The following is a 23,705-nucleotide window of genomic DNA, read 5'->3' as shown; positions in this document are numbered from 1 at the left end:
GATGGAGTAGACCAGGAGGAGCACTCGTCGGACACTTATAACGTTGACACTCGCTGCAGCTGGCCACATACTGGGCGGTCGTCTGGCGCATTTTAGGCCAGTAGAACCTTTCTTGAAGGCGGTAGAGAGTTCGCGCAGAGCCCAAATGTCCAGATGTTGGATCGTCATGCATAGCGCGCAAGACGGAGACACGGAGACTCTCCGGGACCACCAGAAGATATCGTGGGCCTGTGGTAGAATAGTTCTTTTTGTAAAGAACCCCATCACGAACACAGAAACGATTGGATGGTGCTGATTGCCTTGCAGTAATTAGCAGTGGTTCTAAAGTTCTGTCTTTTTGTTGCTCGACCTTGAAGGTATTTATATCAGGAAACCCCGGCTCCAGTGATGCGATATAGCAGTCGAAGTTGTCCGCGTCGCAGTCCGTCGTTTGAAGCGGCATGCGCGAGAGGCAGTCAGCGTCGGCGTGTCGGCGGCCGCTTTTATAAGAAACGGTAAAGTTATATTCCTGTAAACGGAGTGTCCAACGCGCAAGCCGGCCCGACGGATCACGGAGATTAACCAGCCAGCAGAGAGAATGATGGTCTGTCACCACAGTGAAGGGGCGCCCGTACAGGTACGACCGGAAGCGCTGTACTGCGAAAATAACTGCAAGACATTCTTGCTCTGTAACGGTGTAGTTACGCTCGGGCTTACTTAAAGAACGACTCGCATAGGCGACGACGTGTTCTTTGGTGTCGACGCGTTGAATAAGGACAGCGCCGATGCCAATACCGCTAGCGTCCGTATGAACTTCTGTGGGAGCCGCATGGTCGAAGTGTCGGAGAATGGGGTGAGACGTCAGACGAGACTTCAGCTCACGAAAACTGGCTTCACATTCAGGAGTCCATTCAAAGGGAACGCCCTTCTGGAGGAGGCATGTCAGCGGATACGCGATGTTGGCAAATCCACGAATAAACCGGCGGAAGTACGAGCAAAGCCCTAGGAAACTGCGTAGCTCTTTTACATGGCGAGGTTGCTTGAAGGCTTCCACCGTAGCAGTCTTCGCTGGATCAGGTCGTATACCGTCCTTATCCACTAGGTGTCCCAGAACGAGTGTTTGGCGCTCTCCAAAATGGCACTTCTTCGAGTTGAGGACCAAACCCGCTTTGTCCAAGCAGTCTAGCACAAGATCGAGACGTGCGTTGTGCTCACTGAACGTGCGCCCGAAAATCACTACATCATCTAGATAGCACATGCATACTTCCCACTTCAAACCACGCAGGATGTTGTCCATGAAGCGCTCGAAAGTTGCAGGTGCATTACAGAGCCCGAACGGCATCACATTAAATTCAAAAAGTCCATCTGGTGTTACAAATGCCGTTTTCTCCTTGTCTGCCTCGTGCATAGGAATCTGCCAGTACCCCGACCTCAAGTCAACCGACGAAAAGTAAGACGCTGATGAGAGGCAGTCGATAGCATCATCAATACGCGGAAGAGGATATACGTCCTTTTTAGTGATGGTGTTGAGGCGGCGGTAGTCAACACAAAATCGCCATGAACCATCTTTCTTTCTAACCAGGATCACTGGCGCTGCCCACGGACTACAGGATTCTTTGATTACATTCCTATTTAGCATTTCGTGGACTTGGTCATTGATCACCTTGCGTTCCGATGGTGAGACTCTGTATGGTTTCTGTCGCAGCGGTTGGGCAGATCCCGTATCTATGCGATGGTGTATACGAGAAGGAGGAAACAATGGTGGTCCCTCTTGCTGGAAGAAGTCAAACAGTCGGGCATGTTTTCGCAGAATATTCGCCACTTCCTGACGCTGCTTAGTGCTGAGCGACTTGTTTACCATAGTCAGAAATGAGGAGTGCGCCGCAGGGCAGACATTAGCGAAATGGCGCTCATCCGCAGAATCAAGGGCCTCTGTAAGAATGGCGAGCGATAGCACGTGATCCTCATGGTAGGCGGCAAGTTTCAGACCCTGTGGTAGTATTGCAGGTTCACTGGAACAGTTTACGGCCCATAAGTTGGTGCGTCCCTGAACGACTGACAGCGTGCAATACGGTATCAGTACATTCCTCTTAATGCAACTCAGGTGAACGGGCTCCACGGTAGCGTCAAACGTTCCGTCGGTGGTGGGGAAACAGGCGACTGAAACACACGTTGCGGATAACGGAGGCACAACGGTATCCCGGGATACACAAAGCACACTTTCACGATACGGTGGGCCTTCCATAAACGCAGCAGAAAAGCTCGTACCTACACTGATTTCACCCGTTTTGCAGTCGACGGTGGCACCACACAGTTTCAAAAAATCAAGGCCCAGGATTACGTCATGCGTAGAATGAGGTAGCACAGCGAACTCCGCGTTAAATATTTGACCACACAAGGTTACGTCTACATTACACACGCCCACAGGATACAACAACTCCCCACTCACTCCGCGAAACGTATCGGCACGGTCCCACCGAAACATCACCTTTCGTCCTAGGAGGCTTTTAAACGCAAGACTCATCACTGAAACCGTTGCTCCCGTGTCCACTAAGGCCATGGATGAAATCCCGTCAATTAATACAAACACCTTATTCTTGAACATACAAATGGTTGGAGGTATCTCTGTCGATATCGAAGATTGTCCAGCGACCTCACCTCCAACGGCCGCGCTGGCTAGTTTTCCGGAGGTAGCGACGGGTATCGACGCCGCGGAGAGGGCGACCGGCTTACACGAGGAGCGGGTGGTGGTGTCAAGCTGCGATCGGATGCTGGAGAACGGTTCCGTAGCGGCTCCGGGTGCTGGCGAGGCAAGCTTCCTGAATATGTGTGCGAGGGCGAATATGTTTCGCCCAGAGGACCGCGGTACCGCCTAGACATCGTCGATCGGTCGAACCTCGGTGGTTGGCGGCGATTGCAGTACCTGGCAATGTGACCCAAGTCGCCACAGCTATAGCACACAGGTAAACGACGATCGATGAACTGCCCTTCGAAGCGATCAGCCGTGGGGGGTCGTGTAGCAGAGCGGAGCGGCTGAGCCTGCTGCACAGGAGGAACGGTCGGTCTGCGTGCAAACCTGCTGGGGCGAGGGTGTTCTGCTGGTCGGTGTTCGGGCGTAAATGTGTCCTCACGTGACCATGGAGCACCTCTGTGGTTGACGTCTGTGACACATACCGCCGGTTGCCAGGAAGCGCAGGGTGCGGCAGGTGCCATGTGTTGCGGGTAATAAGCGTCAGGTTGCCGTATGACGTCGCGCGCAAGTTCCTGGTGCCGCAGCAGTTCTTCACGCACGATCTGCCGTATAGTAGACGAAAGATCGGCAGACGGACTGTCATCGACGCTGGCAATGGTTGTCACATTCGCCAGGCGTCCAAACTTTGGCACAATGCGACGTGTTCTCAACGTCTCAAACGTACGGCAATGACGCACGACATCTGAGACGGAATCAACGTGTTCCCGACTTATGAGGAAATTGTATACATCTTCGGCAATTCCTTTGAGGAGATGTCCGACTCGGTCTTCCTCGGACATCTGCGGATTGACGATTTTGCACAGCTTGAGGATTTCCTCTATGTATATAGTGCATGTTTCTCCAGGAGCTTGAGCTCTTTGAGCAAGTGTTCTCTCGGCGCGTTTCTGTTTGGCGTGGGTGTCGCCAAAACACTTCTTAATTTCCTCGACAAAGTGCTCCCACGTTGTTAGGGAGTCTTCGTGGTTTTCATACCACATCAGCGCTGTCTCACTCAGAAAGAGCGCGACATATTCAAGCTGAGTGACAGAATCCCAGCGGTTGTAGCGGCTCACCCTTGCGTAGTGCATCAGCCACTCGTCGACGTCTTCGCCCATTTTTCCCGCGAACGAGCGTGGTTCCATGTAGTGCCGCAAAGGTCCAACTGGCGCTGACCTTTGAGAAGGTGAAACTAGAGCTGGCATTTGTCCACCTCCGTCCTGAGCCATAGGGAAGGTCGTTGGCAAGAGACCGGCAAGACGACGGCTCCGGCGAAGTTCTGGATGTTGCGACTCCGTGGTACGTCCTGTCGTACCCCGCACCTCCACCACTCTGTTGCACCCACAAAAGGCGTTACTTTGAAGCCGGGTAGAGTTAGAAGCGATGGCCTAGATCAGCTGAGCGCCTGTCGAGATTCAGCCAGCCAGCCACACACGTCGTCTTCTTCGTTCACCACCCTTCGGTGCCCCCGCATACTGTTTGTTGAGGCGTGAACCCACTATGCACCTAAGAGCGTAACAATATATATATATATAACGAGAGAGAGAGAGAGAGAGAGCTTCCTACTACCCCCTATCAAGCTCAGTCAGAAGAAATCATCCATAATGTTGCAGTTGAATCACGTGTCCTGCGACTAAAAGCGTAGCGCGCCCCAGTTGCAATGGTACCGACTAGTGAGAGAAACTGGTACTTTCATTTTGCTTTTTACGGCATATTAGCGGTTATGAGAATAAAAGGCTAATAGTAGAACGGCGTAGCTGTATAAGTCTGAGTGTTCACCGTGTAGTATTCTTCCTACCATCAAAAACAAATCAAAGTAGAGCGCTGGTGCTGAAGTTCGCCTAAGTTTCTTCATGTGCGCTCCAGCAAATCTTATACGAAAAGCTTCGAGGCCAAGCATTATTCAAGTAATGCAGAAGTTAAGCGATATATAGCCCAGGCCTAGCACTACGTTAATTCAATTCTGGAAAACATTTGTTGTAGACAGCAATAAGTTAATTACAAGTGATAATATGGCGAAAGCTGTCAACGACATGACGTTCAGAAGGTTAACAAATATATGACTTGTAATATGTCAAACTGCCGTCATAAAGCTATTCCGGTAGCTTAGTATGTGTTTACTTACGGTCATGTCGCGGCGATATTCGCCAATACAACCATAAGGGCCCTGAACCACTTTTTGTCGGAGTGGAGAAAGGCATTTGAAGTGAAAATAGGTTATTTCAGAAATACTTTGCCACAAAAAAGTACTTTAGTGCTTTCAGCAGAAGCGCAGTTACTGGCAATCGAGCACTGCCTCCGCTGTGCCCCCCGTTCCTTCTGCAATGCCTTGCACTGCGGCGACTACGGCACAGCGGCGCGTGCCCCAATTCTCCGCATTCTAAGCGTCACCGTGCCTCGCAGTTCAAATTTCGTTTTCGATGTTATTGTAGAGATCACGACTTCCACCTCTGGTGCCGATGAGGCGCTAAGCATCAGCCAAACGTGGTTGTTGTCGGCGAGCCGCAGTGCGCTTAACCAGTGGACTCGTGGTGGCACCCCGCGGCGTCCACGGTACCTACGCCGTGTAGACGACCGCATCCTGATGTCGACTATCGGCCAATAGCAGCCATCTAAGGGAATGACGCAATAAAGCGTCCGATGACGAACTAAAGCGTCCAGAAGATAGTGGGGACTGGGCCTCCAGCTGAAATAAGGACATTTGAGAGAAAGGTGAACGAGCGATACGCTTGGGAGATCCATGTACCGCGTACGCCATACAAAACTTTGCTCAAGTGTGCGCAGTAGTGTATGCTATCCGGGGAGTATGTTTTTTCAGCAAACTCGAGGGGTGGGGTGGTTCAGGGCCCCTTCGTCAGGTGGCTTTTCTTTTGGCACTTTTTATGCAGAGACAATTGCAATGAACACTTAATTTATTTCATTTTCTTCCGTAACCACTATTATGAATCAGCATTAAAATGTATCTAAACACATGCAGAGTTCCGGTTCTACTTGTTGAGTGACGTCTACGAGCCAAAGTACTCACTTCATTCGAGCATTATTGTCGCTTTAGCGTCAGAATAGTGGCAACCAATTACAAGAAACATCCGACTTGCTTATTGTAGCTGATTTAAAGAGCAACTTACCGGCCTTCTTTGTTGTAGAAAAAAGCTCGTGCCGTGAACCCAGGGTTTATGTGGCGCGCGTGCTCCATTATTTTTTCACTTTTGTACTCCATCTGATCCTTGAAAAGGAATAAAACATTTTGTACCTGTTATTGCTGCATTTAGACATCTGAAGTGCAACATTGAAGAACATCGTTTAGCAGCTTTTGCAAGTGTACCACCGCGCGCCGAAACACTATTGCAAAAAGTACGACCTCCTCAGCTCGTTGAAACCACAGGACGAATTTGGTCTACGTCAAATCTAGTGATGCCACCGTAGGCAGAATAACCATACAGCTCCAATGCTTCAAACATAAGGTCACACTCTAGAATACAGAGATCGTCAGCCACAGTGACTCGATGGAATATTATCCAGTTTCGTTTAACGTTGCCGTTAGGTTTAAAGGAAATAACCGTTCCGTAAACGAACTTTGCAGAAACCGAGCTTGACTCGTAGTATGGCGTGATAGTGCACGCTAAAATTTCGGATGCATAGCACGTATAAGTGGTTCTGTCTGTTGGTCAAATTTTGGGCGTGCCTCCGAAAAGTAGGAGAGTCAGCGCAATGACAGCCGGAAGTACGCTGCGTTGGTACTTTCTATGGAAAGTCTGTCGATCTGCGGTGAGATCAGTACAATCCTGCCGTTCATGGCCTCTGAGATCACCCGATCTCGGAGGCCACGCACCGTCGTGCCTTGCTCTCGACTTCGACAATAGGTGACGATGCCATCCATGAAGTTCTTGTATGCGGACGATGCGGCGCTTCTAGCGGAAAATGCAAGTAACTTGCTCAGACTTGCGAATATTGGCGGCAATGTAGCGGCGAATCAAGGCTTAATTAAAGCATAGCACAGTGAATGGGAATCATCATCTTCAACGACAAGATGAGTGATGACGTGGTATCAATTTAACAGGATGCCGTACTCCGAGAATGAAAGGGTAGCGGAAGGCGGCAGTAATGAAACAAAACGCTTTGTGGTTACTATAAACATGAGGTGGTGCGAGGAACACAGAAATGGACTAATGGTACAAGCGCAATGTTTGCAAATGAAATTCTTTTCTATAAGTAGTAAATCTTGTCAGGGATGGAGAGTAACCAGAAGAAGGTGGACCGAGAGGTTTCGCGAGCCAACAGTAAAATCACACACGAGGCAGTGCAAGGTGACATGGTTTGGGCTTCTTTTGAAATCTTGTAAACGCAGAACAAGATTAGTTTACAGCAAACACTAAGGAAGATGTATTAAAATTCATGGGTGGCTAAAGTTCACAAATATCTGTACTCCAAGATAGTGGACACTGAATGGACAAAGAGGTAAAAGAAGCTCTCAAGCGAGTACCAAAATTTAAAAGTTTACATAGACAAGCAGTAGTTAGAAAATAGAAGTGACAAAAGAAAAAGAGATGGTAAATTGGATGCAAAGGCTACAAAGAAAAAAGATCAGGAAAGATTTCCAAGAATGACAAGGAAGAAAAAATGTGGCAGAGCCTTTCTCTAGATGAATGTTGACGGCAATGAAACTACCATTTACGCAAGTAGCGACTCACCTTATTGAGGGAGTCACATTTATTTAAAATCTGCAGTGGTCATGCTGAGTATTTCGCTTGTTAAGCTATATGCCGTATGCCCTGTCTCCGGTATCAGTCCACTTTCCTGCGCCACTCGCTTGCCATGCTTCTCTATGAGCATGACGGCATGACGACATCGCACTGAAAACTAAGGAATTAAACTAATTGAACGAAATAGTAGGCATTGTGAAAATGAGACGACGATTCTAAAATAATGACGGTAACACGACACAGCATGACGACGAGGGCATGATGACAATGGTGTGATGACGATATCAGGACGATGTTGTCACGACGACAGTATGACGAATGTGAATTGATGATGATGGCACGAAAATGGCGTTAATCCCGCTTCAATGTTGACTGCGCGGCTGCGACGAAGGCGAAATCATTTCGACGAAAGAATTAAATCGGTATGGTGACCACGGCATGGCGACAGTCGCTTGACGTTTCTGAAGAGATGACAACGCTAAAAGGAGTGTTAGCACGACAACATGACTACAGTTGTATGACAACGGCTGTACAACGAAGGAATTACGGGAGTCGAGTGACGAAGTTAGAATGACGATTGACTATGCACGATGACGGCCGTGAGGTAGCGACGCAAGGACGATGGTGGCATGATTACGGCATCAGGAGAGTGGAAAGAAGGCAGATGCGTGACGACGATATTGCAACGGCTGTATGACAATGACGGCGTGAGAATGGCGGTATGGCGAGAGTTCGATGATGATGCTGGAGTGACGCATGTAGAATGACCCCGATGCTATCACGATGATGGTACAACAATGGACGCACGTTGACAGTTTGCCGATGGTAGCAGGAAGACGGTGGCACGATGGCAGTCGGATGACCTAGCGTAAATGAAGGCAATGGCATAACCACGACTGCATCATGGCCACCTATGTGCAGCGTTTCACGATGACCCGCAATGCGCACATGAAGGAGTACTAAAAACATACGTGCACCTGCGAATCCATTATTACTGGTGCGCCAATATGTCCGCTGCTGCCTCGCTTACCAGCGCCGCAAGAATACCCCTCATGCCTTAGCTGTTCCGCTGCAACTATTGTCTTGTTCAGCAGGGGCCTTTGACCGGGTCGGAGTTGATCTTTATGGGGCCCTTTCGAGTACTTCAGATGACAACCGCTGGGTGATAGCAGCGATACACCATCTCAAGCGTTACGCGGAAACTTCGCCTCTACCCAACATATGTGCGTGGGATGTTGCCGGGTTCCTTCTGCGTAACCTGATACTTCGCCATAGATCCCCGACAGAATTGCTGAGCGACAGAGTCCGCGTCTTTCTGTCTCATATTATAGAAGCCCTGCTCAAGGAATGCGATGTAATTCACCGTACTGCTACTCCATACCACTCGCAAACTATTCGCATGACTGAGCGCTGTAACCAGCTTTTGGCGATATGTTAGCCATGTACGTCGCATCTGACCAAACCAATTGGGACCGAATCCCACACTTCGTGACGTACGCTTATGATACCGCCACACAGACCACTACAGCATTTTCCCCGTTCTTTCTTTTTTACGTACGCGTGCCTTCCTGCACAATGGACGCCATCCTTCCGTATCGCCCTGACGCAACAGAGGCCACTACCCTGTCCGAAACTGCTGCACACGCAGAAGAGTGTCGAAAGCTCGCCCGCACATTTACTTCGGAAGATCAGCAGCGACAGAAACACCTTCGGGATATTCCCTCCGTTCCGGCACCCTACGCCCCTGACTCACTAGTCTGGCTTTGGGTTCCCGCTACCAGCCCTGGAGTTCACCCTAGCTTGTTTCCAAGTACGAGGGTCCCTACAATGTGGTCAGTCAAACGCCTCCTGTGAACTATTTGGTAGAAACCCTTGAGACGACTTCCGATAAGCGCCGCCGAGGGCGCTAAATCGTACACGTTCAGCGGCGCAAGCCGCATTTGATCCACCTTCGCTATCTAGCCCGTTGGTCGCAGAGACGGCTCCTGTTCTCTGGGGAGGTAATTGTAGTGGAGAAGAACGAGCAGCAGGCACTGCTTCGAAAAAGACGATGACAACGAGTGGTTGTCATCGTCTCGCTACGTGCTCTGCTATCTGAGCGTTTAATCAATTAAACTTTAACGCCTCTTGACACAACGCTTTCTTGCGAATGCCGCTCCCGCCTTTCGTGCTGGTTGCGACAGCCACCTGCAGCTTGTACGTTCTCGCCGAATAGCTCACGCATGTCAGCGAGATGGCGGCTCCATCTAGTAGCGATGGCTCACACTACTTCGCCCGCAGTAGCGGAAGTTAGAATGAAGAAGCCGGCCTGCGCATACGGGTCCTTGCCCCTGGCGGACATGGCCAACGTGCTGTGACGTGAACAGCCGCGATGAGACAGGAGAGAGAGGACCGGTAGAAATGACACCACGAGGCGCATGCGTTGCTCCGTCTGGCAACCACGTCAACTGCATAAAATGCCTGGATAAAGCATTCCGTTTCCCTTTGCAATGACATTGAATAAACACACACGCGTTTCAGCACTTCCTATGTATTTGCGGCAAACTTCTATTACCACAGGGCATGTTGGATTTCCTGCATTTTAGAGCGCAGCTCTTAGACGACCGTTATGGCGGCGAGCGTGCGGCGTTGTCCCCCGTAAGCGAGCGAATGAACATAGAGAAGGATAAAAGCGAACGCGCAGCGCAGCCGGAGATGAAAGAAGGTGATGGGGAAGAGAGCGCGAGGAGGAATGCGGGAGCAGAGAGTAGGGTGAAAGCGTGATAAGAAAAGCGTAGTGCCGCGGAAGATGGGCGTTGCGGCACAGATGGCTACGAGATGGCGCCACAGTAGCATGCGTCGTCTATAGGGAAACAAAGCGCTGCATGAGCGGAGGTCTGTCTGCGGCGGCGGCTGGTGGCAATCGCGCCCACACGTCACCCACGCGCTGTCTCTCGCGATCTCCAGGTTGACGAGGGAGTCGGGCCACACTTCGTTTTGTGTCGTTTGCAACGGGCCGCGCGCGACAAATTGCCCGCGCCAGCTATTAGGTACATCGCGAAGTGAAAACACGTATAGAGCTGCGCTGAAATTTGACATTAAGGAATCGTAATTGGCGATTAATTTTTTTGTTGCACTTTCTTCTACCTTTTACGGTCTCATTTCTGCACATTAATTTAAAGAAAGACATCGCGTGCGTTCCTTCGCTTTGCTAACTTTTCATTTCTTATTAATGTGGCTAACAATATTTGGGAACCTCAACTCCGCTTTCCTTCCTCTCACTGCGTCGAGAGGGTGTCGGTACTAAATACGGTGGAAGAACAGATAAGGTGTCTGAACGACGCTGCGGGACCGGCCATTTTTGATGTCGCAGTTTGCGCTTTTCTTGTCAATTGGCACGGATTACTGGGGGTCAATGACAACAGCTGGCTCCATGCGCGGTGCTACTCAAACATTGTGCTTCTCTTCAATAGAATCGCTAGTAAATTGTCCCATATTTGCCTGTGTACCAGTCGAAGCGTCTGACGATACTTTAGGAAGCAAGCTCAGCTTTAGCCGCCTAAAGCACTCAGCTTATTAGCGCTGTGGAGACATTATTGTGGTTCACAACTCGTGGAAGTCCAGTGTAACGACAGCGTGTTTCCTGGTTTATGAAAAGTGTAAAACCACCCGCCTGTTGCGAAGTGCAGTTTTTCGAGTTCTGTGCGTAGACGACAGGAAATGATGACCACCCAACGCTGAAGCGCTCCAGCTGGCAAAGGGATCAAGCCGAAACAGATTTGTGGTCAATATGATGACAAGTGTAAAACCACCCGGCTGTTACGAAGTGCAGTTTTTCGAATTCTGTGCTGAAGGCGAGAAACGACAGCTTGCCAATTGCAGCGATGTTCGTGGTTAGCATGCTTGCCAAGCAAGCGCATTCCTACTAAGCGCGGAAGTTAGATTTATTACTTGTTACTTTAATCAAGAGCATCTTGCAACTTACTCTATTCTAACGTTAAATTGTGCCGAGTAGTGTCCACGTAGCCTACTGAAGCTTAACATGGCACGCTTGGGCGAAAATTCAAGAAACATAAAGGCACGATAACCCGTGCACAAATGCACGGGATATATATTTACGTGTGAATGATGCACTATACTGCAAGAATAATGTGATGGTGATTGTTCGTGAACAAAACAGTGTTGAAATAGTGGCAGAAACTCATCTACAGTTGTCCGAGTATGCGTAAGCGAAGCCACAAATTTTATTTGGCCCACCCCCGAATTTCAAGTTTGCATACGCCTACTAAAGCTTCCCCACGCATATTCTATGGGGGCCAAGGATCCCTATGGGTATTAATTCTGATCAACATTTTCTGTTTAATTGGTTCCTTATCGCTATGAAGGCACCAATCATCTACATTTGCATTATTATAAAGAATGAATGCCTAAACTAGGAAAATATGCATTTTTGCAGCTACAAGGCAATACGTTTTCTTTTTTTTTGTTTTGCGTGTTGAGCTGTGGTTGTAGACGACAGGAAATGATGACCACCCAACGCTGAAGCGCTCCAGCCGGCAAAGGGATAAAGCCCAAACAGATTTGTGGTCAATATTATGACAAGTGTAAAACCACCCGGCTGTTGCGAAGTGCAGTTTTTCGAATTCTGTGCGTAAGGCGAGAAACGAAAGCTTGAGAATTGCAGCGATGTTCGTGGTTAGCATGCTTGCCAAGCAAGCGCATTCCTACTAAGCGCGGAAGTTAGATTTATTATTTGTTACTTTAATCAAGAGCATCTTGCAACTTACTCTATTCTAACTTTAAATTGTGCCGAGTAGTGTCCACGTAGCCAACTGAAGCTTAACATGGCACGCTTGGGCGAAAATTCAAGAAACATAAAGGCACGATAACCCGTGCACAAATGCACAGGATATACATTTACGTGTGAATGATGCAATATACTGCAAGAATAATGTGATGGTGATTGTTCGTGAACAAAACAGTGTTGAAATAGTGGCAGAAACTCATCTACAGTTGTCCGAGTATGCGTAAGCGAAGCCACAAATTTTATTTGGCCCACCCCCGAATTTCAAGTTTGCCTACGCCTACTAAAGCTTCCCTACGCATATTCTATGGGGGCCAAGGATCCCTATGGGTATTAATTCTGATCAACATTTTCTGTTTAATTTGTTCCTTACCGCTATGAAGGTACCAATCATCTACATTTGCATTATTATAAAGATTAAATGCCTAAACTTCGCAACTTATGCATTTTGCAACTACAAGGCAATACGTTTTCTTTCTTTTGCGTGTTGAGCTGTGGTTGTAGACGACAGGAAATGATGACCACCCAACGCTGAAGTGCTCCAGGCGGCAAAGGGATGAAGCCCGAAGAGATTTGTGGTCAACTCGCCCTGCAGATAGACGGCGCCTTTCAGACACCGTATCTGTTTTTCGACTGCGGTAATAAACGAGGATTTATTCTTACAGCCGCCTTGTTATGAAGTTCAGCTGCTGTGTTAGGCCTGAGGTCATAAGGATGTTCTGCATCCGCTGTCACCAGTGCGAGCCGCGCTGGCTCACGCTGCGGGGTTTAGATCTTGTATAAATGCATGCACACCAGAGAATGTGATCGAAGGAACAGCCGTCGGCGTAGGGGAAGGGCTAGAGTAACGCACACGTAGTGAGGAAGGTGTGGGTTTGGTTCCCAAGGACGGGAAGTTGTTTTTTCATTCATTTTCGTTTTCCCTCGGCTCATCATTTCTACGGAACTTTTACAGATAGCGAAATTATTTCGCCTATGATTCTGTTGGCTCACTGACTCTTGGCTTTATGTGGTTGTGAATAACCACAACTGTACGGCTCGATTCCCATCCTTCTTCAATATACATTCGGCCAACTTTATTTGAATTTTTTTCTAGCTCCCTAAATGCATCATCGTTAGTTTAGTATTTTACATTTGACAAGAACATGTTTGTAAAATTCGCCATCTCGAAGAGGGAGAAAGGCTTCCCGGGTGCCACCCTCAAGATGCGCTAAATGATTTGTCGATACTAGCGACCCGACATCTCTAGTGCTCTTCGTCTGTCGGGTAGATGGCATAACCGCAGCGCTGATGATTCTCAACGAGCGGAATAGATTTCGTGACTACTGTGATGGTGGTTCTGAAGCAGATACAATTAGATAATCAGCCACTTGTAATTTACTTCTAGAACCACGTATAGTAACAACTGACTCCTAAGTCGCGTCCTTCAATGCTCTGAAAATCGAATTGGAAATATACATTGACATTAAAAAAAACTGTTGGCGGAAATGAGAGTAAACAACGCCATTTCAACTTGTGATTAAGGAACAAGCCTTTCCCTCACAATACGCGCTGCAGGATTGGTATCTGTGGAATACTTACGTGATAAATGTAGTGATGGCCAGGCCGCTGCAAAACCTCGCCAAGGAATGCCAGATATGCCGTTGACATTTCGAGCTTTGGTAAGCGCTTGACAAAAAACGCGTATCGATTCCTTCTGCTTCCAACGTTTGCAGGCAGGCCAGTTATCGCACGTCTGCTCTGAAGCCCAGTGATTTCGCTGAATGAGCGCCGAACCACTAGGCAACAACATCATTGTTACGAAAGAAGGGGGCAATTAACTCTGACTTATGCTGACAGTTCCCGGCGCCACGGCGGCCTCACGCGCAGTAGTGGTAATCGCCGCTCGCTCACAGCGGTATAAATTTCCGTAGAGATATGTGCAGCAATAGGGCAAATAATCGCCTTCTTGAATAAATCGTGACTCTGCCGTACTGACAGTTCCCGGCGCCACGGCGGCCTCACGCGCAGTAGTGGTAATCGCCGCTCGCTCACACCGGTATAAATTTCCGTAGAGATATGTGCAGCAATAGGGCAAATAATCGCCTTCTTGAATATATCGTGACTCTGCCGTACTGACAGTATCCGGCGCTACGGCGGCCTCACGCGCAGTATACTGTAAAATAATTTACACCCTTAAATGTGAAAGGGGGTGTAAATGTGTCTATAACTCTGGCCCCTAGGGTGCGATTCATATAACTAACACCCTAAGGCTGTCAGTTATGTACACATTTACACCTGTTTCCCTTTGAGGGTGTAAATTATTTTACAGTGTAGTGCAAATCGCCGCTCGCTTACAGCGGTATAAATTTCCCTAGATATATTTGCAGCGATAGGGCAATTAATCGCCTTCTTAATTAAACACCCACCTTTGTTCACGGAACAGTGTCGAGACATGTTTTTCAAATGTGCGCACTATTTCCCACCTTCCAAGTACGTTCGCGATGTCTTGGCATATGCACACCTTCGAGAGACTCGCCCGTCTCCCCTCGCGAGACGGGTACGACAGGTGCACATGCTGAATGCGGGAAAGCAATACTTCGTAGAATGAAACTGAACTCCGTCAAAATACCAGAGTTCTGGATGCCACATGTTAAAGCGAAGCTTTCTATGCCTCCTCCCTCATCCTTTCCCATTCTGCTGCTACTGCTGCTGTCCCTGCCTCGCCAGCCGCGTCGTTGGGTGGTTTGAGAGCATGTATAATGTACATGAGAGGGACGCGGGGGAGGCTTGTGCGAGTCATTTTAGCGTGAATTTCGTGGGCGTCACTCCAATAGTCTGTGAAGCTCTTTAGTCGTCGCAATGTCCACTGAAGCAGCCTGGCCATCGACACAATGCCCTATGGAAGACTAACTACGCGTTAACCCCCCCCCCCCTCGCAAAACTAATGAAGAAGCTGCAGCGTTCACTTTTGTATTCACATGCAACAGCGCAGAGGAGAGATAGTATGATACTAAGGGGAGACAAGAGAATGCTTAAAGCCAACACCCAGATGAAATGGGTGCATAATAGTCACTTTTCGCACGTGGCAGCTCGCATACATGGGATGATCACCAGAGAAGGTAAGGGCGCTGTTGCCCTTGTCGCCATTTCGTGCCCCGTGGCCACTCCTGCGCCTGTCACTTCGGCGTGGAATACCAACTAGCCCGGTCTCACACCCTACAAACACAAAGCATGCTTAGTTTGGGGTCTCCTCAATAAAAGAAACACTACTCCTAGACATGGCAAGAGTTGCGAGCAAACTAATAATTTTACTTCAATGTACGATAGGGTACGTTTCTGCTATTTATAAACAATAGGCACCGTGCAGTTTTGTGCACGTGGATAGCTGACGCAGGGCGTGCAGTGGCGCAAAGCCGCACTAAAGCACAGCATCGTCAAGACGACAATACGCAAGCGGCTATCCTGCAGATCAACCCTCTAGCACCGATGCGATGCGCTCGTGTAAGGGAGTTAGAGCATTAACTTTCACGTAAGCTATTAAAAGTGGCGCACAACAGCACCTCGAGCAAACACGTCTCTCTGTGTTATAACATTCAAAATCACATCACGACTGTGCTCGGCCGTCAACATCATTGCCAAATATGTTCAGTGAACGCAAATACACCAGTGAGCTGTGCTTATATCGATTCATAAAGAGCGTGGAGTCTGGATCTCTTTATTGTTATTGTTATTATTATTATTACTTTATTATTATTATTATTATTATTATTATTATTATTATTATTATTATTATTATTATTATTATTATTATTATTATTATTATTATTATTATTATTATTATTACTGGTAGTTACAGGTCTCCTGTTGCTAGCGGGGGCCACTTCAGGAGAACCCTACGTGCCTTGGCAAGACACGCACGCAGGAGGTACGGAGTCTGTGGACGAGAGTTTTTAGTGGGAGGTGTCAGAATGGTCGGCATTCTTAGAGTTGTCCATATACAGGGATGAAGGGGGAGCTCGAATATTTTTCGCGCATCACTCTGTAAGTCATCACAGTTCCCACACTTTGCCAAGAAGGAATAAATTGTTGTTATTCAATAGCATTTACCACAGCTGCACCCTCGCCTAGCAAAATTCGGCGACGGTATAGGCGCAGCCTATGGATGGAAACAATACTAAATAGCTCTGATAGAGGTAGTTTAAGGGCAAGAGTAGTTGGGCTGAAAATGACTTGTCTACCGCATGCAAAAAATACCTCAATTTTGGATCTATCTTCCTCATTACCCGTCAAACTGCAATTCTAAGCAAGTGCAGTAAGACAAAATCCCACATCACATTTTAATGACGGCAACTCACGGTGCTGTCCACCAAAAAGGAGATGTGCTATATTTGTTCTTTTGTTTGAGCGGTCATCGGCCCCACTCGCTCACCCGCTCTAAAACCAAAAAAAAAAGCGAGAACTGGACCTGTTCTGGCTACACACACATGACAACACGCAAAGAAAGACTTTGCACTTGGAAACCTAATGTTTTCGGGTAGTTCTGTACATGTGCTATTTCGTGCTTTGGTCTATACGTTTAGTAAGCTATAATTATTAGTAAGCTTCTATATTTGTCGTTCGTCCAACTATTTAAAATTTGCGTGACCAATCCAGTTGAGATATATCAGCATTGGAGACTTCTAGAAAATGCCAATTAAAGCTTCTCTCTCTCTCTCTCTTTCTCTGTTGAAAAAAACAGACAGACTCGCAAGTACCTCTGCATCTAATACAATCAGAAATGGTCGCCTCTTTCCGCAAAAGAACGTCCAAGCAAAGAAAAAAACTCGAGAAAATGAATTAACTTATCCGTTACATGCAATTACACGCAGTTACCACCAGCTCACCCTTGCCATTCCGTTTAATTTGATATCAGCCAATGTGTGTGCGAATAAATTTTCAGTGAACGTACCCGTAAACACAGAAAAAAGCTTAGATATAGCGTAAAATAAATAGCTTAGAAAGTAATATACACACGCAGTTTAAACTAATATTTGTTTTCATGCCTTGAAAACGAAAACGAAATTGCAATAACTTCCACCGATGGGTGTCGCCGCTGTCGCTGTTGAGTCTCGCGGCAGGCCACCGGGTGCATGCCTGTGTTCTGCGTGAATGTCTCGAAGTTGTGGTGGGTAATTAGATAGTTTATTCAAGGTAAATATACCTGGTAGCGAAGCTTCCATAGCAGCCCATACATTCAAAACATGACGGTCCATCGGCGGTTCATGGGGCTTAGCGCCATCTGTATGTGGTGGGAACACTTCCGGCGGAAGAAAAAATAATGTGACGCATTGTCTGTTAAAAGCAGAAGTGACATCATTTTGTTTTCGAAGGAGCGAAATTTGTTTTGTTGTCCTTCCTTTGGAGCTATATATTCAAATGCCCCGCCATTCGACTTGATGGGCGTTTCGAACTTTCAGCGTGGAAAGCGATGCAGGAAAAGGCCAGCCGTACGGTTGTCGAAATCGCATCCCTGCACAGAAGATTCTTTCTTTGGAGGCTGACGAACGCTTTAGGTGTAGAGTGCTGATCCTATTTTCGGATGCCAAGCCCGTCGGCCAGCGCAGTCTCACGAAAACAACTACACAATTATCTGGCGGTCGTAACCCACTCCTTTTAACTGAACAGATTAAGAAGCGATGAAGCTACCCGCGTTACCAAATTCAGACAAACTTCGACAAGCAAGAAAGCACAAACTTTGAGGGGGGCGTATTTCAGCGGGTGAACTTACGAGTGCGCCTTTCTGCCCATTTCAAGATGTGCATAGCATTGCGAGTGATAGTGGCGTCAACGCCCCCCCTGTAGCGATGGGCGCTGAAAAGAAATGCATTTATGAATAATATTAAAATTAAACTTGTATTTTCTGAACTCATCCCAAATATATAAAGTTGACTAGGAATTTTATTTTCGTTGAATGAATCTAACTGTGTCTCGTTTCAATTAAAAAACGCGTTTTTCTTTCCCAATGTTTGTTCCCTCCAAACATAGTCGCGCTTCAATCGCTGCTCCCATAACCCTCCATGCTGATGTCGGTGACAATCTGTACTGAACCGCTTTTCGCCCGAAGCTTCGCGACCTATTTGAATCGACCTTGGTTTATTGCTGAATTTAGTTGCAGCACCTCGTTGTTTTGGTGAACGTTTGTGGTTATTGACGCGAAGTGAGCGTCCGCACTGAAGGCGACGCGATTATGCGTGAGAAAGAACGGCTCCAGTGGCCTACAACATCGGTGTTTCGTCGTGATCGTCTGTTTACTATGCCTACGACGGCCGTGATTCGTGGCAAAGGAGAAAACGCCTTTCAATCGGCCTGAACAGTGATGAAGTGAACGTTTTTGTTTCGGCGGAAACCATCGTCAACATCGCACATTCACTATGTAGACGAAAAAAAATTGGAGGACGCTTAAGCTTCGCCTTCAAGAGTGGGACGCGACAGCGTTCCCGTCGACCCGCCAAGGGCTATAAGACAATGCGCTACGGCACAGCAATCACTTACGATGCGCCCCGCATCGGACTTAGCGCCCACCTATCACGCGGTGAGCGTCGAGCAACGCAGCGTTCGGCGCGGCAACGAAACGTGCGCCTGAGCGAACGAAACGAACCAAAGAACTCGGTGTCTCGGAGGGGAAACGATCTACGCCAGCCAAACGTCGTGATCGGCACGGGCAGAGAGATAGATAGTAATCTAAACCGGAAGCACGGCGAAGCGTCGTCAGGGGAGAGGGAGTCCCGCGACGCGCCTGGCAGCGGTCCCAATGCGCGCGCGGCGCGCCTCCTGTCGGGGCAGCGCCGTACATTGCGAGGAGGGGGTCTTCTGTGTTTGCCGCAAGATGGCTCTGCGTGTGCGGAAAGCGCAGAAGAAATGCAGCGGAAACGCACTTCGCAACTCGTGTAATTGTGACTTCTGTACGTTACATGTTCATAATTACCGATATACACCGCAGTATAACTTTCCACGGCTCGTTTCGAAGGCAACACCGCATTCACTAGAGGCGCGTTTGCACCGCTTGGAAGCATCGAACTCGTGGCTGAGTGGTAGCGTCTCCGTCTCACACTCCGGAGACCCGGGTTCGATTCCCACCGGGCCAATCTTGGAAGTTGCTTTTTATTTATGAAGCGCCTGCCGTGATTTATCGCTCACGGTCAACGCCGCCGACGCCGACACCCGACGCCGACGACACCGGCTTTTCTGCGACACGAGCTCCTTAACGCTATCGCGTTAATACCATGCCCAGAGTACACATCGTGACAGCGCTCCACCTTAAAACCGAGGGCCATTGGCGAGGCGCATGGTGCTCATATAAAAGGTAGGTACGTAGTCACGTTCAGCGTCGCGTTATTGTGGTGCGTCATTGTGGCATTGATTTTCGCATAATTTCTTTGCAGGAAAGCACAAGGCGTGTTAAATGTGAGTGAATTATGTGTACACCAGGCGGTGCCGATGGGCAGCAAATGTGAAAAAAAGATCCTCCTTCACGTGTCCTCAACTAATTGTGACAGTACACAGAATTGTAGAGACTTAAGAGGAAGCTTTAGCTCGGGTGCTCCTATCTAAATACATGTAAAAGGAGAATTCGTTTTTCTCGGCAACCACTGCACTAAATTTGACTGGATTTGCTGCATTTAAAAGAAAAACTTAAAATCTAGTGACTGTTGGTTTCGAATTTTTGAGTTAGGCCGTCAATATTTTATAAAAAATTGCCGAAAATTGCAAATTTTCAGAAAACGAAACTATCAAGTTTACAACTCTGTAACTCAACAAGAAAAAATGATATCGCAATTCTGTGAATTGTATCTGATAGCACATCTAAAGCGGACAAAATTGATATGTTACACATGAACTTCAAAAAATGTAATAGTATGTAATTACAACTTTTGCAGAACCCTCGTAAACAATGTAACAAATTCACCTAAGATGTAAAATGACATATAATATTTGTCCGCTTTGAATGATCTAATGGATGCCGTTTACAGAACCGCGATATCTGTTCTTGATGCAGAGCTATTAGTTTGTAAACTTCATGCTTCTATTTTTTTCAAACTTCTGAATTTTTGAAAATCTTTCTAACAAAATTCAAGCCCTAAATCAAAATTCTGCTTCCAACAGTCACTAGGATTTATCTTACTCTCTCAAATGCAACAAATTTCATCAAAATCGGTCCAAGGGTTATCTCAGAAAAATGTTTTTGCGTTTTTACATGTATTTGAATAGGCCGCGTCGGAGTTGGGCCCGAGCTAAAGCTTCCTCTTAAGTTCTGCTGCGCGTCAGTAATCGGCGCAGGCAGGTAAATAAGACTTTGGTTTGGCCTAATTGGTTCATTCTGTAACTAAAAATTTGCGCAGACTTATACCGGTGACACACGGCCATCTTCAATCACGATTAAGCCCGTGCTTGACCGAAATTTTCGTCCGCGATAGGCTCCCGTCCGCAGATTGCGCAAGAGAGCATGAACGCCCCACATTTTGCATGAAGCCAAACGGGTCCAGAGATTCCATCTTAATCAGGATCGATCACGGCCAAAAGTGTGCAATGTGACAACCGTGTTAAGTGCTCCTTGGTTTGTTGGTTTTTTTTTTCTGTCACAGGTCACGTGGTAGGTAATGGCGCAGGTAGCCTCCAGTGCTTGTGCTTTCATCGCTAGAACTAACAGACAACAAAAGAACCCCGACCATCTCGACTATCCACTTATCCTTCGTTTTCAGTTGTGTTCTTTGCTCTAGAAGCTGTGGTATTGTTACGGATGAAGGCGCGGTTACGCGATTTGTTTATAAATTTCTCTTTCCGCATAAGTACATGGAGCCTAATCTATTTTTTTTTTTGTCGTCCTTGGATTCGTTTCTTGGTCTTACGTAGACAAGCTCACTTCTACTACTATTTATGTTTTCTTGTCGTATGACTGAAACCTTCCTAATGCGTCCTGTCAGGGTTCGACAGTATTTCTGAAATAAATTTCAATGAACGTCTTACGGCTATTGTACACTACCTTATTCTTATGTCTAGTTATAAAGCTTATGGTTATTGTAACTTGGCCTTTATATTTATATGTTAAGGTGGTAAATGCTTATTTGTATTTGTACTACTGAGAGGTTCTTTTTTTAAGTAGTCAATCTGTGTGGTATTAACAGCGAATTGTTTTCCCGTGCCCATGCAGTTGCAGTCAGCATGAAGCAATCGCATGGGAACCGACTCACCGTCTTGGTCCTACACATTGCTGAAAAGACAGTGTAGACGTCTCAGCCGACCGGTATGCTTTCTTTCATCACTATTGGCCTAATTTTTTTTTTCCACTGGAGGATGGAGACCTCTCCCAGTGATCTCCAATTACCTCTGTCTTGCGCTAGCTGATTAGAAGTAAAGCCTGCAAATTTCCTAACTTTATCGTAGTCCCATTTTCTATCGTCCTCTGCTAGCCTTCTCTCCCCTTGGCATCCATTCTGTAGCTCTAATGTGCCACCGGTTATCAGACCTATGCATTACATGGTTGTAGAAGACGCTTGGGCTAGTCGGTGCTCATTACATACTTGAGACATCAATAACTAGCGCGAAAAAGATGACAGACGACATCAAGAAGCACATAAGACAGAACTCTAGACTTCAACTGAAATTTGTGCTACGCAGAAACATGGAATTGATGGAATGCACATAACATAGACGCACGGAAACAACACAGGAGCTATCGGAACAAATCGATGAACAGGTTAATGTCACATACGAACACTCTTGGTAATAGCCACATACAGGTGCTTACATACCTATTCCCCGTTTTTATATGCAAAGCGGTTCGTATATTGCCCAATGAACCTGCTTCTGGAGTCTCCTGTGTACACAATTGCTTTGAAGCTGCTCGTTGCACGAGCACCTATGGCGATGATTGCCCAGGTGGCCACCAGCCACTAAAGCACTGCCCTATGTTCCCTCAAGTCAAACAGGTCGGTGTTTGAATGACCGCTTGACGGAACATAGATACGGCAGCTGTAAGTGGCTGGTGGCCATCTGGCTGATCACTGTCGTAGCTGCTCGTGCACTGAGCACTTTCAAAGCAGTAATCTGCTCAGGCGGTTCTAGAGGCAGGTCGATATGAAATATTCAAAGCACTTTGCATAACAAAAGCGGGTGATAGGTGGGTAAGCACCATGTCCCTGGCTCTCAGCAGAAAAGAGTTCGTAACTCTAAATTAACCTGTCCATCGATTTCTTCCGATACCTCCAGTATCAGACGGGGAGAGGGAAAGATGAATGTTGCTTCCGTGCGTCGAGGTATTGCACATGCCCTGAATCCTATATTTCTGTGTAGCAAAAATTTCAGTTCAACGCTAGAGTTCTGTCTTGTGTGCTTCTAGCTGTCATCCGTTTTCTTTTCTAAGCTAGTTAATGATGTCTCAAGTCTGCATTACATGGCCTGACCAGCTACCTTCTTTGCTCTTTATGTCAGCTAGGATATCAGCTCCTTCGTCTGCTTTCTGAACCACGCTGCTGTCTTCCCGTTGCTGTTGCCATCAGTATGGGAGGGGACACGACAAATGAAACTAAACGTCATTTAGGCAGAGGAGCAGTGAGACTTCCTGTGCTTTACCTTTCGTTGTACATAATGGTTGAAATTGCACCGACACATCTTTTTCTGCCTTGTAATTTTCCTATAGCTGTGAGAAATAAATATATAAGCTTTAAGAAAATATAAATGCAGTTTGTCTAAGAAAAAGAATGCTCTTGCACTAAAGGTAATGTGTATGAAGCTCTGACTCCTCTGGTGCATGTGCCTCGAGAGGTGTTGATGATGTTGTTCATTTCTTTATCAGTAAGCTTTAGTTGATGGGTCAGACTTTGTATAAAGCAATAAGTCTGAAGAAACCATAATACATGAAGCCAGAATTGACTTGCGGTTGAAAGCCAAGTTTTCTCTCATGATACATTTTTATCAGGCTGTACTAGTTGATCCGTGACGTTTGACAGCACGGACTTGTACTAAGGATGGCGACAAATGGACACAAACGCGATCGCCTCTTTAACCATCCTTTGTCGAGTTCACGCTGTCAAACGTCCTGGATCAATACCCACTAGCCCGGTTGCATACCTGTACTAGTTGAGCCATTTCTGCTATGGTACACTAAACCAAACGTGATAAATTTAAAATTGGTGCCTTTTCTAGGCATGTAAAAGTAAGTGTCTCATATAATAGTTTAAAGCATTATGGTTGATGTGATGTTTTGACACCACCATAACCTCATAAAATATCTTCATGCATGCGAACGGTACCTCTTGTACAAGTTGCATGCTGGCCTAATATTGAGAACAAACCTAGAGCAAGGTAGAGCACATACTGTATTGTAAACAAGAAACACGATTGCATTTGCTTGGCAGTTATCACAATGTTTTCTGTTATTTACCCGCAGCAACATTAATTATCTCAGCTGCTAAAGACACTGCGAAAGTACATTACTAGACACTGGGAGCAGAAAGAAAGTCTGATTTTTCAGTACTATTGAAGTGATGCAAAATTA

General features: G+C 47.0%; 1 protein-coding gene across 2 annotated transcripts in view; it reads right to left on the bottom strand.

The window, feature by feature from the left end:
• Positions 1 to 13,961, bottom strand: part of LOC139050826 (uncharacterized) — a 139,230-nt gene extending 125,269 nt beyond the window's left edge. The window contains exons 1-2 of one of the 2 annotated variants that reach the window (XM_070527601.1): positions 13,772 to 13,961; positions 5,833 to 5,930 (exon numbers count right to left, since the gene is read on the bottom strand). In XM_070527601.1, coding sequence (XP_070383702.1) covers positions 5,833 to 5,930; positions 13,772 to 13,840 — 167 coding nt within the window. In that variant the 5' untranslated portion in view covers positions 13,841 to 13,961. The remainder of the gene's footprint in view (positions 1 to 5,832; positions 5,931 to 13,771) is intronic. The other variant, XM_070527602.1, reaches the window with a different exon arrangement.
• Positions 13,962 to 23,705: the final 9,744 nt, after the last annotated feature.

Source organism: Dermacentor albipictus, chromosome 10 (assembly GCF_038994185.2).
Source record: "Dermacentor albipictus isolate Rhodes 1998 colony chromosome 10, USDA_Dalb.pri_finalv2, whole genome shotgun sequence".
Lineage (NCBI taxonomy): Eukaryota > Metazoa > Arthropoda > Arachnida > Ixodida > Ixodidae > Dermacentor > Dermacentor albipictus.
This window is presented reverse-complemented; position numbering and strand designations above follow the sequence as displayed.